The sequence below is a fragment of the Nerophis ophidion genome, linkage group LG04 (genome assembly GCF_033978795.1).
Source record: "Nerophis ophidion isolate RoL-2023_Sa linkage group LG04, RoL_Noph_v1.0, whole genome shotgun sequence".
NCBI classification, from domain to species: Eukaryota; Metazoa; Chordata; class Actinopteri; order Syngnathiformes; family Syngnathidae; genus Nerophis; species Nerophis ophidion.
In genome coordinates, this window is record NC_084614.1 from 5949540 (window position 1) to 5969624 (window position 20085).

General features: G+C 43.9%; 1 protein-coding gene across 5 annotated transcripts in view; it reads right to left on the reverse strand.

Annotated features, from left to right (window-relative positions):
* Nucleotides 1-4273: 4273 nt before the first annotated feature.
* Nucleotides 4274-20085, reverse strand: part of dab1b (DAB adaptor protein 1b) — a 79109-nt gene continuing 63297 nt past the window's right edge. For 2 of the 5 annotated variants that reach the window (XM_061896836.1, XM_061896834.1), the window contains 6 exons: nucleotides 14183-14230; nucleotides 11535-11640; nucleotides 10753-11328; nucleotides 8817-8920; nucleotides 6378-6417; nucleotides 4274-6270 (listed from right to left, as the gene is read on the reverse strand). In XM_061896836.1, the coding sequence (XP_061752820.1) occupies nucleotides 6149-6270; nucleotides 6378-6417; nucleotides 8817-8920; nucleotides 10753-11328; nucleotides 11535-11640; nucleotides 14183-14230 (996 nt within the window). In that variant the 3' untranslated portion in view covers nucleotides 4274-6148. Of the gene's footprint in view, nucleotides 6271-6336; nucleotides 6418-8816; nucleotides 8921-10752; nucleotides 11329-11534; nucleotides 11641-14182; nucleotides 14231-20085 lie in introns of all 5 variants that reach the window. The other 3 variants (XM_061896835.1, XM_061896837.1, XM_061896838.1) reach the window with 3 other exon arrangements.

The window sequence follows — 20085 nt, forward strand, 5'->3', positions numbered from 1 at the left end:
TGATACACATCATATAGTTGATGTAGATGATACACATCATATAGTAGATGTAGATGATACACATCATATAGTAGATAATACACATCATATAGTAGATGTAGATGATACACATCATATAGTACATGTAGATGATACACATCATATAGTAGATGTAGATGATACACGTCATATAGTAGATGTAAATGATACACATCATATAGTAGATGTAGATGATACACATCATATAGTAAGTAGATGATACACATCATATAGTAGATGTAGATGATACACATCATATAGTCGATGTAGATGATACACATCATATAGTAGATGTAAATGATACACATCATATAGTAGATATAGATGATACACATATAGTAGATGATACACATCATATAGTTGATGTAGATGATACACATCATATAGTTGATGTAGATGATATCATATAATAGATGTAGATGATACACATCATATAATCGATGTAGATGATACACATCATATAGTTGATGTAGATGATACACATCATATAGTTGATGTAGATGATACACATCATATAGTAGATGTAGATGATACACATCATATAGTTGATGTAGATGATATCATATAATAGATTTAGATGATACACATCATATAGTCGATGTAGATGATACACATCATATAGTAGATGTAGATGATACACATCATATAGTTGATGTAGATGATATCATATAATAGATGTAGATGATACACATCATATAGTAGATGTAGATGATACACATCATATAGTAGATTTAGATGATACACATCATATAGTCGATGTAGATGATACACATCATATAGTAGATGTAGATGATACACATCATATAGTAAGTAGATGATACACATAATATAGTAGATGTAGATGATACACATCATATAGTAGATGATACACATCATATAGTAGATTTAGATAATACACATCATATAGTAAGTAGATGATACACATCATATAGTAGATGTAGATGATACACATCATATAGTAGATGTAGATGATACACATCATATAGTAAGTAGATAATACACATAATATAGTAGATGTAGATGATACACATCATATAGTTGATGTATGAAAGTATCGTTTTACAGTTTGTAAAATATGTTTATTGTTCATTGGGCTGCTCAGTCGTTCTAAAGAATGAATTACAGAATAAAGAAAAAATACAGATTAATATATTTTTAAATGAAAGCATTTCGCCCCCCAAAAAATAAAAGTAAGGAACATTTGTTCCTTACTTTTATTTATTTATAAATTTATCATTAAAAGAGTTGACTCCAACAATATTTGTATCAATATTTTATTCCTACAAATACTCAATTATTAACGCACATTTTGATAAATACAGCACCACTTGGGGATGTATACATACATACATACATACATACATATATATATATATGTATATATATATATATATATATATATATATATATATATATATATATATATATATATATATATATATATATATATATATATATATATATATATATATATATATATATATATATATATATACATACACACAAGTTAGCATTCACAAGCCTGATGGCCTGTAGGTAGAAACTGTTTGTCAGTCTGGTAGTCCTGGATTTCAGGCTCCTGTATGGTCTGCCTGATGGTAGGAGGCTGAAGAGACTGTGTACTGTCCTTGATGATGTTGTGTGCTCTCCTGGTGGTCCTGGTAGACTACATGTCCTGTAGTGAGAGGATGGCTGCTCCTGATATGTACTGAGCAGTTTTAATCACTCGCTGGAGTGCCTTTTCCTGTCTTTAGCAGCGCAGTTTCCACACCAGACCGTGATTGAGCTATATTGAGGTATATATGTATGTATATATGTATATAAAGGTATATACAGTATAGGTATATATGTATGTATATATGTATATAAAGGTATATACAGTATAGGTATATATGTATGTATATATGTATATAAAGGTATATACAGTATAGGTATATATGTATGTATATATGTATATAAAGGTACATACAGTATAGGTATATATGTATGTATATATGTATATAAAGGTATATACAGTATAGGTATATATGTATGTATATATGTATATAAAGGTATATACAGTATAGGTATATATGTATGTATATATGTATATAAAGGTATAAACAGTATAGGTATATATGTATGTATATATGTATATAAAGGTATATACAGTATAGGTATATATGTATGTATATATGTATATAAAGGTATATACAGTATAGGTATATATGTATGTATATATGTATATAAAGGTATATACAGTATAGGTATATATGTATGTATATATGTATATAAAGGTATATACAGTATAGGTATATATGTATGTATATATGTATATAAAGGTATAAACAGTACAGGTATATATGTATGTATATATGTATATAAAGGTATATACAGTACAGGCGTAATGTGATCAAACTTTCTTGTTCTTGTCAAAAGTCTAGCAGCCGCATTTTGTACCAACTGTAATCTTTTAATGCTAGACATGGGGAGACCCCAAAATAATACGTTACAGTAGTTGAGACGAGACGTAACAAACGCATGGATAATGATCTCGGCGTCTTTAGTGGACAAAATGGAGCGAATTTTAGCGATATTACGGAGATGAAAGAAGGCCGTTTTAGTAACGCTTTTAATGTGTGACTCAAAGGAGAGAGTTGGGTGGAAGATAATACCCAGATTTTTTTACCGAGTCACCTGGTTTTATTGTTTGGTTGTCAAATGTTAAAGTTGTATTATTAAATAGAGGTCGGTGTCTAGCAGGACCGATAATCAGCATTTCCGTTTTTTTGGCGTTAAGTTGCAAAAAATTAGCGGGTCCTGCGTGCACTCCGTGGTCAGAACCCCTGTCTGTTGGATGGTGTTGGGGACCTCGAAGCGGGCATAGAACTCATTCAGCTCATCTGGCAGTGAGCGTTGGCTGTTTGTGACCCCCCAGTCCCCTGCTTGTAGTCTGTGATGTGTTGCAGGCCTTGCCACATGTGCCGGGAATCTGTGGTGGAGTAGAATCCCGATCGCGGCCTTTAGCTCATTTGTATTATTGGGCCTGGTGTCTTTCAGCTTCTTCTTCACAATAACCCCCAAATTCTCTATGAGGTTCAGACCAGGGGAGTTGGCAGGCCAATGGAGGACAGTAATGCCATGGTCAGTACACCAGTTACTGCTGGTTTTGGCACTGTGGACAGGTGCCAGATCATGCTGGAGAATGAAATCATCATCTCCATAGAGCTTTTCAACAGATACAGCTTCAATAGCCGTATTCCCATGGTCGAGCCACTCCTGAACTCTACACCACGGAAGTTCCCTCAGTCAGCAATGGTTTGGGGAGCCATGTCAGCTGCTGGTTTCGGTCCACTGTGTTTCATCAAGTCCAGAGTCAATGCAGCTGTTGTAAAGCTCTATGGAGATGATGTTTTCATTTTCCAGCATGATCCGGCACCTTCCCACAGTGCCAAAACCAGCAGTAACTGGTGTACTGACCATGGCATTACTGTCCTCCATTGGCCTGCCAACTCTCCTGACCTAAACCCCATAGAGAATTTGTAGGTTATTGTAAAGAAGAAGCTGAAAGACACCAGACCCAATAATGCAAATGAGCTGAAGGCCGCTCTTGAAGCATCCTGGGCATCCATAACCCCTCAGCAATGCCACAGGCCGATTGCCTCCATGCCACACCGTATTGATCCCTGCAAAAAGGATTCCCAACCAAGTACTGAGTGCATTAATTGACATTTTCAAATGTTTGATTTTGTTTTGCTGTTATAAATCTTTATTTTTTTGTTACTTGGTCTGAGGAAATATTCACATTTTTGGAGATAGGATTTTGGAGTTTTCTTAAGCTGTACGCCGTAATCAGCAATATTGAAACAATAAAAGGCTTTCAATATTTCAGTTGATGTGTGATGAATCCGAATTTTAGGACATTTTCATGTTTTTAGTTGCATTACGGAAAATAAAGGACTTTATCACAATATTTTAATTTTCTGAGACAGTCCTGTACATATATGTATGTGTATGTATGTATGTATGTATATATATATATATATGTATATATATATATATATATATATATGTGTGTATGTGTATGTATATATATATATATATATATATATATATATATATATATATGTGTATGTATATATATATATATATATATATATATATATATATATATATATATATATATATATATATATATATATGCATAGGGGGTGGTCCTGGCTGGTCCGCCGAGCACGGTGCAAAGTGAGCGTGAGAAAAGAGAAAAGTGTCAATCACTGGATGTTTATTAGTGAGGCGACTGTGGCAGGAGTACACAGTAGAAGGAGAGGAATAAACCTACAAAAGTCCCTTTTTTCATAGCTCTTCAATCCATAAATAAAATGTAGAAAATATTTCGGACTATTTCCTGTTTCCCTCCAGGAGCAGGGAGGATGATACTTAGTGATTGACAGCAATAAAAATCTTTCATGGAGGGGGGGGGTGTCATACAGTACAGTGTTCCCATGGCAACATCAAATAGATGTGGGGCGGTCAGAAAAAAAAAAAAGACCAAGAGGTCTGTGGCGTTACGCCATTCTTCTTCTTCAAGTGCAAGGCCCCTTTTATTGTGAAAAGGAGGTGCTTTATTTTGAAAGGGCATGTCACACAGATTCACAGTTCATACGGCGGCAACCAAACTGAAACAAGTCGACAGAAAACAAACACCTGAGGTGCTGGTTGGTTGGAGAGGAACACAGGAAGTTGGCACAGAGGATGTCGGGAGGAATGTTATTTACAAAATAAGAGTTTGGCAAATATGAGTTTTTTTTTTTTTTTTTTGTCATCGATGACACTGATGCCTCAAAGCTGACTTTTGGTTGTCGGTGCCTTTGACTAATGAAAGAAGACACGATGATAAGCTTGCATTGTTGGCTCATTCCTGTGAGAATCCTGCGTGTGACAGAAGGAGTGGGACTATCCAGGACAGGGGTGTCAGACGTACGCACGGCCCCCGAGATGTATTAAATGTTTTTAATGACAGAAACTGCTGTTCTAAAAGTGTCCACTGGATGTTGCTATAACAATTCTGTTTGGCAAGCAAATGGTTTGCTCCACCCAAACAAAACGTAAACACGTGGTGTTTTGTCCAAAAAGACCAACGTGGACTAAAGGGTTTTCTACCTCCGTTTGTAGGAGTTGTTGAGTCAGCACAGGACTCCGAGGTCCCAATGAAGTATTTCATAGGACTCCGAGGTCCCAATGAAGTATTTCATACATAGAACAGTTGGTTTAGTATTTATTCCCCAGACAGGATGTGACTTGGATTGTAAAAAGAGTCTAAGTTTGTAGGAGTTGTTGGGTCAGGACAGGACTCCGAGGTGCCAATGAAGTATTTCATACATAGAACAGTTGGTTTAGTACTTATTCCACAGACAGGATGTGACTTGGATTGTAAAAAGAGTCTAAGTTTGTAGGAGTTGTTGGGTCAGCACAGGACTCCAAGGTCCCAATGAAGTATTTCATACATAGTACAGTTGGTTTAGTATTTATTCCCCAGACAGGATGTGACTTGGATTCTAAAAAGAATCTAAGTTTGTAGGAGTTGTTGAGTCAGCACAGGACTCTGAGGTGCCAATGAAGTATTTCATACATAGAACAGTTGGTTTAGTATTTATTCCCCAGACAGGATGTGACTTGGATTCTAAAAAGAGTCTAATTTCATGTTGTTTTTCTAACGAGTGTTTAGAGGATTATTTGTAAGGTGTACATTTTCAGAATGTAGCGGGTCTATATTTGGCCAAAGAAAAAGAAAGAAAACAACCTGTTGTAGTCTGGATTTTAGAAGTGGTCATGCCATGGTTTTCCTCCATGTGGCCCCTGAGCTGCTACCAGTCTGACACCCCTGATTCAGGACGAGCTGCGGTGTGCTCCAACAAGCACCGGGGGGCGCCTGTGAGCAGATAGTACTGTACCATCACTTATCAGGGACGAGGCAAAAGCTTAGCCGGAGCCAGAGTCCGAGTCGGAGAGCAGTTTTTGCAGGAGTGGTGCGGAGGACAGGAGGACAGGAGGACTGTGCAGCTGGCGGTCTTTGCGGGAGAAAACTCCTCTTTAGTGCATCATCGCTCACACCAGCGCAGTCGGCTTTCATTTTTGGGGCGATGAAAGGTCACTTCCTGGCTGAAAGGTTACTTGATTGGACCACGGGCTGGTTGCCATGGTGACAATTTCTCACAGTACTCCTTAAATGATTGAAAAAAACCCCTTTGTAACCTTTAGAGGCTGCGTCTCCTGGAAGAAGAGTGCAGCAGTCAGTGCCGCCACTAGATGGCAGCGAGTGTGCGCCGAAGTACTCACTGCCGTCTAGCACGCTTCCTGTGGACAGGTCTGGTCCTCACCTGGATCACCGGGAGACCCTGACCTGGCCGCGCCACAGTCCTGGCAAAAGGGAACAGAAAGGAAATATTTGATGGACACCTGAAGAGTGGACCTTGCAAATCTAACAATCACTAATACACGTGCTGCCTAGAACACTTTCACCCTACAACAATCACTAATACACCCCCATACCATCACACGTGCTGCCTAGAACACTTTCACACTACAACAATCACTAATACACCCCCATACCATCACACGTGCTGCCTAGAACACTTTCACCCTACAACAATCCCTAATATACCCCCATACCATCACACATGCTGCCTAGAACACTTTCACCCTACAACAACCACTAATACACCCCCATACCATCACACGTGCTGCCTAGAACACTTTCACCCTACAACAATCACTAATACACCCCCATACCATCACACATGCTGCCTAGAACACTTTCACCCTACAACAATCACTAATACACCCCCATACCATCACACATGCTGCCTAGAACACTTTCACCCTACAACAATCACTAATACACCCCCATACCATCACACATGCTGCCTAGAACACTTTCACCCTACAACAATCACTAATACACCCCCATACCATCACACATGCTGCCTAGAACACTTTCACCCTACAACAATCACTAATACACCCCCATACCATCACACATGCTGCCTAGAACACTTTCACCCTACAACAATCACTAATACACCCCCATACCATCACACATGCTGCCTAGAACACTTTCACCCTACAACAATCACTAATACACCCCCATACCATCACACATGCTGCCTAGAACACTTTCACCCTACAACAATCACTAATACACCCCCATACCATCACACATGCTGCCTAGAACACTTTCACCCTACAACAATCACTAATACACCCCCATACCATCACACATGCTGCCTAGAACACTTTCACCCTACAACAATCACTAATACACCCCCATACCATCACACGTGCTGCCTAGAACACTTTCACCCTACAACAATCACTAATACACCCCCATACCATCACACGTGCTGCCTAGAACACTTTCACACTACAACAATCACTAATACACCCCCATACCATCACACGTGCTGCCTAGAACACTTTCACCCTACAACAATCCCTAATATACCCCCATACCATCACACATGCTGCCTAGAACACTTTCACCCTACAACAACCACTAATACACCCCCATACCATCACACGTGCTGCCTAGAACACTTTCACCCTACAACAATCACTAATACACCCCCATACCATCACACATGCTGCCTAGAACACTTTCACCCTACAACAATCACTAATACACCCCCATACCATCACACATGCTGCCTAGAACACTTTCACCCTACAACAATCACTAATACACCCCCATACCATCACACATGCTGCCTAGAACACTTTCACCCTACAACAATCACTAATACACCCCCATACCATCACACATGCTGCCTAGAACACTTTCACCCTACAACAATCACTAATACACCCCCATACCATCACACATGCTGCCTAGAACACTTTCACCCTACAACAATCACTAATACACCCCCATACCATCACACATGCTGCCTAGAACACTTTCACCCTACAACAATCACTAATACACCCCCATACCATCACACATGCTGCCTAGAACACTTTCACCCTACAACAATCACTAATACACCCCCATACCAACACACATGCTGCCTAGAACACTTTCACCCTACAACAACCACTAATACACCCCCATACCATCACACATGCTGCCTAGAACACTTTCACCCTACAACAATCACTAATACACCCCCATACCAACACACATGCTGCCTAGAACACTTTCACCCTACAACAATCACTAATACACCCCCATACCATCACACATGCTGCCTAGAACACTTTCACCCTACAACAATCACTAATACACCCCCATACCATCACACATGCTGCCTAGAACACTTTCACCCTACAACAATCACTAATACACCCCCATACCATCACACATGCTGCCTAGAACACTTTCACCCTACAACAGTCCGGATGGTCTTTTCCTCTTTGGTCCACAGTCTCCAAAAATAATTCAGATCACAGAACACTTTTCCACATTGCATCAGTCCATTTTAGATGAGCTCGGGCCCAGGAAAGTGTTTCCGGGTGTTGTTGATTAATGGCCGTGGCTTTGCATAGCAGAGTTTAACTTGCACTTACAGATGTAGCGACCAACTGTAGTTACTGACAGTGGTTTTCTGAAGTGTTCCTGAGCCCATGTGGTGATATCCTTTACACACAGACGTGGTGTTTTGACGCCTGAGGGGTGGAAGGTGTGTAATATCGTGGCTTACATGCAGTGATTTATCCACGTTCTCTGAACCTTTTGATGGATGGTGAAGTCCCTAAATTCCTTTTTGAGAAATGTTGTTCTTAAACAATTTGCATCAGTCTACCAGGGAGGAGGATCTTACCTCCTCGGCCAGGCTGGACTGGCCCTCAGAGTCCAGCAGGGAAAGGTGTGTCTGGAGCTGGCAGACCGGGACAGGTGGCAAGTCTGAGGTCTGCTGACTACATGCTGGGTGGGAAGAACACGTGACACGTATGGCGAGCAGCAAGTCAGGAAGATGGTCTTTCAAGGATAATAAATATGTCAAGAAGGACTGGCTGCTGCTACGTCATGGGAGGATGTCTGCTACGTCATGGGAGGATGTCTGCTACGTCATGGGAGGATGTCTGCTACGTCATGGGAGGATGTCTGCTACGTCATGGGAGGACGTCTGCTACGTCGTGGGAGGATGTCTGCTACGTCATGGGAGGACGTCTTCTACGTCATGGGAGGATGTCTGCTACGTCGTGGGAGGATGTCTGCTACGTCGTGGGAGGACGTCTGCTACATCATGGGAGGACGTCTGCTACGTCGTGGGAGGATGTCTGCTACATCATGGGAGGACGTCTGCTACGTCGTGGGAGGATGTCCGCTACGTCATGGGAGGATGTCCGCTACGTCATGGGAGGATGTCTGCTACGTCGTGGGAGGATGTCTGCTACGTCGTGGGAGGATGTCTGCTACGTCATGGGAGGATGTCTGCTACGTCGTGGGAGGATGTCTGCTACGTCGTGGGAGGATGTCTGCTACGTCATGGGAGGATGTCTGCTACATCATGGGAGGATGTCTGCTACGTCATGGGAGGATGTCTGGCAACATAGCTGGCAACATGCGAGGGTAGATAAACATGTATAAAAATAAGTGGTGTTCTTTCACCTGGCAACATGCAAGGGTGGATAAACATATAGTACTAAGTGTTGTTCTTTCACCTGGCAACATGCGAGGGTAGATAAACATGTAGTACTAAATGTTGTTCTTTCACCTGGCAACGTGCGAGGGTAGATAAACATGTAGTACTAGGTGTTGTTCTTTCACCTGGCAACATGCGAGGGTAGATAAACATGTGGTACTAAGTGTTGTTCTTTCACCTGGCAACATGCGAGGGTAGATAAAGATGTAGTACTAAGTGTTGTTTCTTCACCTGGCAACATGCGAGGGTGGATAAACATGTAGTACTAGGTGTTGTTCTTTCACCTGGCAACATGCGAGGGTAGATAAACATGTAGTACTAGGTGTTGTTCTTTCACCTGGCAACATGCGAGGGTAGATAAACATGTAGTACTAGGTGTTGTTCTTTCACCTGGCAACATGCGAGGGTAGATAAACATGTATAAAAATAAGTGGTGTTCTTTCACCTGGCAACATGCAAGGGTGGATAAACATATAGTACTAAGTGTTGTTCTTTCACCTGGCAACATGCGAGGGTAGATAAACATGTAGTACTAAATGTTGTTCTTTCACCTGGCAACGTGCGAGGGTAGATAAACATGTAGTACTAGGTGTTGTTCTTTCACCTGGCAACATGCGAGGGTAGATAAACATGTATAAAAATAAGTGGTGTTCTTTCACCTGGCAACATGCAAGGGTGGATAAACATATAGTACTAAGTGTTGTTCTTTCACCTGGCAACATGCGAGGGTAGATAAACATGTAGTACTAAATGTTGTTCTTTCACCTGGCAACGTGCGAGGGTAGATAAACATGTAGTACTAGGTGTTGTTCTTTCACCTGGCAACATGCGAGGGTAGATAAACATGTGGTACTAAGTGTTGTTCTTTCACCTGGCAACATGCGAGGGTAGATAAAGATGTAGTACTAAGTGTTGTTTCTTCACCTGGCAACATGCGAGGGTGGATAAACATGTAGTACTAGGTGTTGTTCTTTCACCTGGCAACATGCGAGGGTAGATAAAGATGTAGTACTAAGTGTTGTTTCTTTCACCTGGCAACATGCGAGGATATGAGTGACAATGTGGGTCAAATGAAGCTTGAAGAAAATGTCAAAGATCAGAGAAGACTCACGTGACTCAGTGGAGGTACCAGGACTCAAGGTCACGCCAGAAGGATCCAGGTCTTGGTCTTCCAGGGTCACAGCCACAGGGGGGGTCAACACATGACTGCACACGAGGGTGTCCGCTGCGCCAAGAGGGCCACACCCGCTCCCCGGCACCAACCCTGACGTAGACGGGCCCTCGCCGGCATCAAAGTCCACGCCCAAGCCGTCTTTCCCCAGACTCGATCGGTTCTCCGCCAAGGCGGGGTGGGCGGCGTGCTGGGGGCTGGTGACGGCCGAGGAGGGGGCGGAGAGGTCGCAGGCTTGCGGGCACACGGTGGTGACGGGCAGCAGGCCTTGGAGCACGGCGGCCGGGATGGCGTGGCCCCCCAGGGTCTGGCCGGGCACGTAGGCCGCCATGGCCGCCCACTGCTGCTGCGTGGCTCGGAATATGTTGGCCTGGCTCCAGATGAGGGGCTGACCTCCGGGGAGGACCTGGGCCACCTGGAGAGGTCCCTGCACGGGGAAGGCTAACGTCTGAGGCTGGCCCGCAAAGGGCTGCTGTGCCCACTGGGAGGCCTGCACGGGGCCCATGGTCATGTAGCCTGCAGGAAAACATGGAAAGGGTGTAACTGGGCTGCTTTCACTCTGGAGCTCTCACCAAATCAAAGGAAAGAAAGACCTTCTAGAATTGGGGCCAAAAAGCTGCTACTTCATCAACCGTGCAGGCCACGTAAAACGATTTGGCCCCTGGGCCTTGAGTTTGACACCTCCATTGGGGAGAAGGACAGCTTTTCATCAGTGAGCTCACCTGACGGCAGCGAGGTGGGGTTGAAGGGGGCGTACATGTCGGCAGGGTTGGGCTGCTGGCGGCTGACCCTGCTCGGGTCCAGCGTGTTGGCGGGCGATGGAGGCATCTGAGAAGGACGCGTTCAAGGTCACCACAATGTCATCATTTGGTTTCAATACTTGACTTTTCAACATGAAGGATGTGATCGAGGTCACCCAAAAGTCATCATTTTGTTTCATTACTTGACTTTTCAACATGAAGGACGTGATCGAGGTCACCCAAAAGTCATCAATTGGTTTCATTACTTGACTTTTCAACATGAAGGACGTGATCAAGGTCACCCAAAAGTCATCATTTTGTTTCATCACTTGACTTTTCAACATGAAGGATGTGGTCAAGGTCACCACAATGTCATCATTTGGTTTCATTATTTGACTTTTCAACATGAAGGACGTGATCAAGGTCACCACAATGTCATCATTTGGTTTCATTATTTGACTTTTCAACATGAAGGACGTGATCAAGATCACCACAATGTCATCATTTTGTTTCATTACTTGATTTTTCAACATGAAGGACGTGATCAAGGTCACCACAATGTCATCATTTTGTTTCAATACTTGACTTTTCAACATGAAGGATGTGATCAAGGTCACCCCAAAGTCATAATTTGGTTTCATTACTTGACTTTTCAACATGAAGGACGTGATCAAGGTCACCCAAAAATCATAATTTGGTTTCATTACTTGACTTTTCAACATGAAGGACGTGATCAAGGTCACCCAAAAGTCATCATTTGGTTTCAATACTTGACTTTTCAACATGAAGGCTGTGATCGTGGTCACTCAAAAGTCATAATTTTGTTTCATTACTTGACTTTTCAACATGAAGGACGTGATCGAGGTCACCCAAAAGTCATCATTTTGTTTCATTACTTGACTTTTCAATATGAAGGATGTGATCAAGGTCACCACAATGTCATCATTTGGTTTCAATACTTGACTTTTCAATATGAAGGATGTGATCAAGGTCACCACAATGTCATCATTTGGTTTCATTACTTGACTTTTCAACATGAAGGATGTGATCAAGGTCACCACAATGTCATCATTTGGTTTCATTACTTGACTTTTCAACATGAAGGACGTGATCAAGGACACCCAAAAGTCATAATTTGGTTTCATTACTTGACTTTTCAACATGAAGGACGTGATCAAGGTCACCACAATGTCATCATTTGGTTTCATTACTTGACTTTTCAACATGAAAAACGTGATCATGGTCACCCAAAAGTCATCATTTTGTTTCATTACTTGACTTTTCAACATGAAGGACGTGATCAAGGTCACCAACATGTGGATGTTTTCTTTCAGAAAGTTCCTCTGCAGGTTGTTTCTTTAAAAGTGTGTTTACTTCCAGTATTGACAAAGTAAACACATCAGCTTTCACACTGCACACTCAGTAACTTCATTACTCGTTCACGGCGTGTGCAGCTGGACAGATAGTTAACAGCACGAAGAAACAGCAGCTAAGTTTTGTTGATGATTGATGTTCCTTTTTCTGAATGTATTTATTTTTTTTGATTACTGCTCCGGTTTTAATTTTATGACCCTTCAAAGGACCACTGTGCAAATTTTCCTAAAAAATGTCATTTTTGCCTCTTTGAGCTGTAATTTGACCCCCTTAAAATGATTCAAAGTGCAAGTTAAAGCTCTACTATGCCAAGCGAAAGCCATTTATCAACAACATCCAGAAACGCCGATCTGTAATTTGACCCCCTTAACATGCTTCAAAAGTCACCAAATTTTACATACACATCAGGACTGACGAAAATTGCCATCTAATAAAAAACCAAACCCCTTAAGTCATTATTGCGCTTTAGCGCACCCTAAGAAAAAACCCTGACAAAACTGCTTGTAACTTCTGTTAGGAATGTCATAGAGACATGAAACAAAAACTTCTATGTAGGTCTGACTTAGGCCACGGCTTGGCAGCGGCCAAAGGTAGACCCGACCAACGCTGCTTGCAGCTTTAATTTTTTATTATTTCTTTATACATCTTTGGATATAAACAGGCTGCTATTTATGCCTGCCTCACCCTCCAGTCAGGGCTCAATGATTGTTTCCTGTTTCCTCTTAACCTGTTACCTGTTATCCTGTTTACTGTTGCCTGTTTCCTGTTACCAGGTTATCCTGTTTCTTGTTGATGGTTTCCTGTTTCCTGTTATCCTGGTTCCTGTTATCCTGTATGCTGTTGCTGGTTTCCTGTTGCCTGTTTCCTGTTTTCCCTGCAGGTGCACTGACCAAATTGCACTACATCCTTTTTTTTGACTTTAAAGTCATGTTCACCTGTGCTACACCTGCCATCTCTTCACCCTGACAGATTGATGGAGCCCTGACTGGAGGGCGAGGCAGGCATAAATAGCGGCCTGATTGGCAACTGGACGCAGGTGTGCCAATCAGGGACAGGTGAGGGAAAGGAGCAGTGAGTGAGACATGCAGGAAGTGGAAGTAAAATAAGAGCACGGACAGGAAATACAAACATAACCAAAGTGTCAGTAGAAAAGTATTCCTGCCGGAATAAATAAAGTACTATTTAATCAAATGATGAACAAACATTATTAATCATAACCAGCAACAAAGATTTTAGCCTCAACTGAAGGCACTCACCGAGGGAGGGGTGGACATGTCTCCGAAAAGATCAAAGTGGTTGATGTTCTGTGAGTGGGAGAGAAAGTAGAGGGACACAATTCAATAATTGCAATTCATCAACACAAAGGGGTGGAGGCTGGGAAGGGTGGGGTGGGGGTTGGGGGGGTTGGACTAGGGGACCCTTTTGTTCCTTCATCATAAAAATGACATGGATGTCATCTTTATGGTGTATCTGGGGGCCATGCAGAAACAGATGTATCTGGGGGCCATGCAGAAACAGATGTATCTGGGGGGCATGTAGAAGAAGGTGTATCTGGGGGCCATGTAGAAGAAGGTGTATCTGGGGGCCATGTAGAAGAAGATGTATCTGGGGGGCATGTGGAAGAAAATGTATCTGGGGGCTATGTAGAAGAAGGTGTATCAGGGGGCCATGCAGAAGAAGATGTATCTGGGGGCCATGCAGAAAAAGATGTATCTGGGGGCCATGCAGAAAAAGATGTATCTGGGGGGCATGTAGAAGAAGGTGTATCTGGGGGCCATGTAGAAGAAGGTGTATCTGGGGGCCATGTAGAAGAAGGTGTATCTGGGGGCCATGTAGAAGAAGGTGTATCTGGGGACCATGCAGAAGAAGGTGTATCTGGGGGCCATGTGGAAGAAGGTGTATCTGGGGGCCATGTAGAAGAAGATGTAGTATCTGGGGGCCATGCAGAAGAAGATGTATCTGGGGGGCCATGTAGAAAAAGGTGTATATGGGGGCCATGCAGAAGCAGATGTATCTGGGGGCCATGTAGAAGAAGATGTATCTGTGGACCATGCAGAAGAAGGTGTATCTGGGGGCCATGTGGAAGAAGGTGTATGTGGGGGCCATGCAGAAGAAGATGTATCTGGGGGGCCATGTAGAAGAAGGTGTATATGGGGGCCATGCAGAAGCAGATGTATCTGGGGGGCATGTAGAAGAAGGTGTATCTGTGGACCATGCAGAAGATGATGTATCTGGGGACCATGCAGAAGAAGATGTATCTGGGGGCCACGTAGAAGATGGTGTATCTGGGGGCTATGTAGAAGAAGATGTATCTGGGGGCCATGCAGAAGAAGATGTATCTGGGGGCCATGTAGAAGAAGGTGTATCTGGGGACCATGTAGAAGAAGGTGTATCTGGGGGGCATGTAGAAGAAGGTGTATCTGGGGGGCATGCAGAAGAAGATGTATCTGGGAGCCATGCAGAAGATTTATCTGGTGGCCATGTAGAAGAAGGTGTATCTGGGGGCCATGTAGAAGAAGGTGTATCTGGGGGGCATGTAGAAGAAGGTGTATCTGTGGACCATGCAGAAGAAGATGTATCTGGGGGCCATGTAGAAGAAGGTGTATCTGGGGGCCATGTAGAAGAAGGTGTATCTGGGGGCCATGCAGAAGAAGATGTATCTGGGGGCCATGCAGAAACAGATGTATCTGGGGGCCATGCAGAAGAAGATGTAGTATCTGGGGGCCATGTAGAAGAAGATGTAGTATCTGGGGGCCATGTAGAAGATGATGTATCTGGGGGGCCATGTAGAAGAAGGTGTATATGGGGGCCATGCAGAAGCAGATGTATCTGGGGGCCATGTAGAAACAGATGTATCTGGGGGCCATGCAGAAGAAGATGTAGTATCTGGGGGCCATGCAGAAGAAGATGTATCTGGGGGGCCATGTAAAAGAAGGTGTATCTGGGGGGCATGCAGAAGAAGGTGTATCTGTGGACCATGCAGAAGATGATGTATCTGGGGACCATGCAGAAGAAGATGTATCTGGGGGCCACGTAGAAGATGGTGTATCTGGGGGCTATGTAGAAGAAGATGTATCTGGGGGCCATGCAGAAGAAGATGTATCTGGGGGCCATGTAGAAGAAGGTGTATCTGTGGACCATGCAGAAGATGATGTATCTGGGGACCATGCAGAAGAAGATGTATCTGGGGGCCACGTAGAAGATGGTGTATCTGGGGGCTATGTAGAAGAAGATGTATCTGGGGGCCATGCAGAAGAAGATGTATCTGGGGGCCATGTAGAAGAAGGTGTATCTGGGGACCATGCAGAAGAAGATGTAGTATCTGGGGGCCATGTAGAAGAAGATGTAGTATCTGGGGGCCATGCAGAAGAAGATGTATCTGGGGGGCATGCAGAAGATTTATCTGGTGGCCATGTAGAAGAAGGTGTATCTGGGGGCCATGTAGAAGAAGATGTATCTGGGGGCCATGCAGAAGAAGATGTATCTGGGGGCCATGTAGAAGAAGGTGTATCTGGGGACCATGCAGAAGAAGATGTAGTATCTGGGGGCCATGTAGAAGAAGATGTATCTGGGGACCATGCAGAAGAAGATGTAGTATCTGGGGGCCATGTAGAAGAAGATGTAGTATCTGGGGGCCATGCAGAAGAAGATGTATCTGGGGGGCCATGTAGAAGATTTATCTGGTGGCCATGTAGAAGAAGGTGTATCTGGGGGCCATGTAGAAGAAGATGTATCTGGGGGCCATGCAGAAGAAGATGTATCTGGGGGCCATGTAGAAGAAGGTGTATCTGGGGACCATGCAGAAGAAGATGTAGTATCTGGGGGCTATGTAGAAGAAGATGTATCTGGGGGCCATGCAGAAGAAGATGTATCTGGGGGCCATGTAGAAGAAGGTGTATCTGGGGACCATGCAGAAGAAGATGTAGTATCTGGGGGCCATGTAGAAGAAGATGTAGTATCTGGGGGCCATGCAGAAGAAGATGTATCTGGGGGGCATGCAGAAGATTTATCTGGTGGCCATGTAGAAGAAGGTGTATCTGGGGGCCATGTAGAAGAAGGTGTATCTGGGGGGCATGTAGAAGAAGGTGTATCTGTGGACCATGCAGAAGAAGATGTATCTGGGGGGCCATGCAGAAGAAGGTGTATCTGGGGGCCATGTAGAAGAAGGTGTATCTGGGGGCCATGTAGAAGAAGGTGTATCTGTGGACCATGCAGAAGAAGATGTATCTGGGGGCCATGTAGAAGAAGGTGTATCTGGGGGCCATGCAGAAGAAGATGTATCTGGGGGCCATGCAGAAACAGATGTATCTGGGGGCCATGCAGAAGAAGATCTAGTATCTGGGGGCCATGTAGAAGAAGATGTATCTGGGGGGCCATGTAGAAGAAGCTGTATATGGGGGCCATGCAGAAGCAGATGTACCTGGGGGCCATGTAGAAACAGATGTATCTGGGGGCCATGCAGAAGAAGATGTAGTATCTGGGGGCCATGTAGAAGAAGATGTAGTATCTGGGGGCCATGCAGAAGAAGATGTATCTGGGGGCCATGTAGAAGAAGGTGTATCTGTGGACCATGCAGAAGATGATGTATCTGGGGACCATGCAGAAGAAGATGTATCTGGGGGCCACGTAGAAGATGGTGTATCTGGGGGCTATGTAGAAGAAGATGTATCTGGGGGCCATGCAGAAGAAGATGTATCTGGGGGCCATGTAGAAGAAGGTGTATCTGTGGACCATGCAGAAGAAGGTGTATCTGGGGGCCATGTGGAAGAAGGTGTATGTGGGGGCCATGCAGAAGAAGATGTATCTGGGGGGCCATGTAGAAGAAGGTGTATATGGGGGCCATGCAGAAGCAGATGTATCTGGGGGCCATGTAGAAGAAGGTGTATATGGGGGCCATGCAGAAGCAGATGTATCTGGGGGGCCATGTAGAAGAAGGTGTATATGGGGGCCATGCAGAAGCAGATGTATCTGGGGGCCATGTAGAAGAAGGTGTATCTGTGGACCATGCAGAAGATGATGTATCTGGGGACCATGCAGAAGAAGATGTATCTGGGGGCCACGTAGAAGATGGTGTATCTGGGGGCTATGTAGAAGAAGATGTATCTGGGGGCCATGCAGAAGAAGATGTATCTGGGGGCCATGTAGAAGAAGGTGTATCTGTGGACCATGCAGAAGATGATGTATCTGGGGGCCATGTAGAAGAAAATGTATCTGGGGGCCATGTAGAAAAAGATGTATCTTGGGGCCATGCAGAAGCAGACAAAGAACCAGACACACAACAGCAGGACTTGAAGGCGTGTAGGAAACGAAATATTCTTGGATAAGAAAGATATTACGGCAATCAGGGGCCCTGCAAACACTCCTGTTGTGTCTTCTTTGTCAACACTGTAGTTCCCCCACCACCTGGACTATCAACTAGTTAACACACACGAGTCTACCTGCAGACACAAGTCATATACAATACACCTATTGTACTACTTATTACATATTATTATACTACATATATAATACACTTATTATACTATTTATTACATGTGACCCTCACCCTTTTTCTGGGGGTGATGTGAGGGAAGTCAATATGTGACCCTCACCCTTTTTCTGGGGGTGATGTGAGGGAAGTCGACATGTGACCCTCACCCTTTTTCTGGGGGTGATGTGAGGGAAGTCGACATGTGACCCTCACCCTTTTTCTGGGGGTGATGTGAGGGAAGTCAACATGTGACCCTCACCCTTTTTCTGGGGGTGATGTGAGGGAAGTCGACATGTGACCCTCACCCTTTTTCTGGGGGTGATGTGAGGGAAGTCGACATGTGACCCTCATCCTTTTTCTGGGGGTGATGTGAGGGAAGTCAACATGTGACCCTCACCCTTTTTCTGGGGGTGATGTGAGGGAAGTCGACATGTGACCCTCACCCTTTTTCTGGGGGTGATGTGAGGGAAGTCGACATGTGACCCTCATCCTTTTTCTGGGGGTGATGTGAGGGAAGTCAACATGTGCCCCTCACCCTTTTTCTGGTGGTGATGTGAGGGAAGTCAAAATGTGACCCTCACCCTTTTTCGGGGGTGATGTGAGGGAAGTCAACATGTGACCCTCACCCTTTTTCTGGGGGTGATGTGAGGGAAGTCAACATGTGACCCTCATCCTTTTTCTGGGGGTGATGTGAGGGAAGTCGACATGTGACCCTCACCCTTTTTCTGGGGGTGTTGTGAGGGAAGTCAACATGTGACCCTCACCCTTTTTCTGGGGGTGATGTGAGGGAAGTCGACATGTGACCCTCACCCTTTTTCTGGGGGTGATGTGAGGGAAGTCGACATGTGACCATCACCCTTTTTCTGGGGGTGATGTGAGGGAAGTCGACATGTGACCCTCACCCTTTTTCTGGGGGTGATGTGAGGGAAGTCGACATGAGACCCTTACCCTCTTTCTGGGGGTGATGTGAGGGAAGTCGACATGTGACCATCACCCTTTTTCTGGGGGTGATGTGAGGGAAGTCGACATGTGACCCTCACCCTTTTTCTGGGGGTGATGTGAGGGAAGTCAAAATGTGACCCTCACCCTTTTTCTGGGGGTGATGTGAGGGAAGTCAAAATGTGACCCTCACCCTTTTTGTGGGGGTGATGTGAGGGAAGTCAACATGTGACCCTCACCTTTCTCTCCCACGGTGGGTGATTGTTTGTCCACGTCTATCAAAGTCAGTCTTTTCATGAATGATTCATGTTCCCAATCTCAAATATTCCGCTGGACAAAAAGGCTTCAAACATTAAAAATAAAACATGAACAAATAAAACAAGTTTACATGAATTCATAGATCAAAGATTTGAAAGTCAATAAATCAGTGATCTATATTCTATGAGCTCGTAGATGCTAAGAGTGTGTATAGACCATCTTAACATTGTTGCGCCCAAAAAGTGTTCTAACTGTAAGTATTTGTTAGAGTTTAACGTGCACCTAAGTTGTACTTTTTGTTACCACATTTGGAGGTGTTGAAATCGCCATATAAAATTGTAATGCTCATCAGTATCGTATCTCGGGCAAATCCAATGCAAATTAGAATCGAGCTAGCGCGTTTACTGTATTTTTGAGTGTTTGCTATGAATAGTCCGACTGCACAAGTGCTTGTTTGCCCGCCAAGTGTTTGACGTCAGGTGCTCAAAGGTA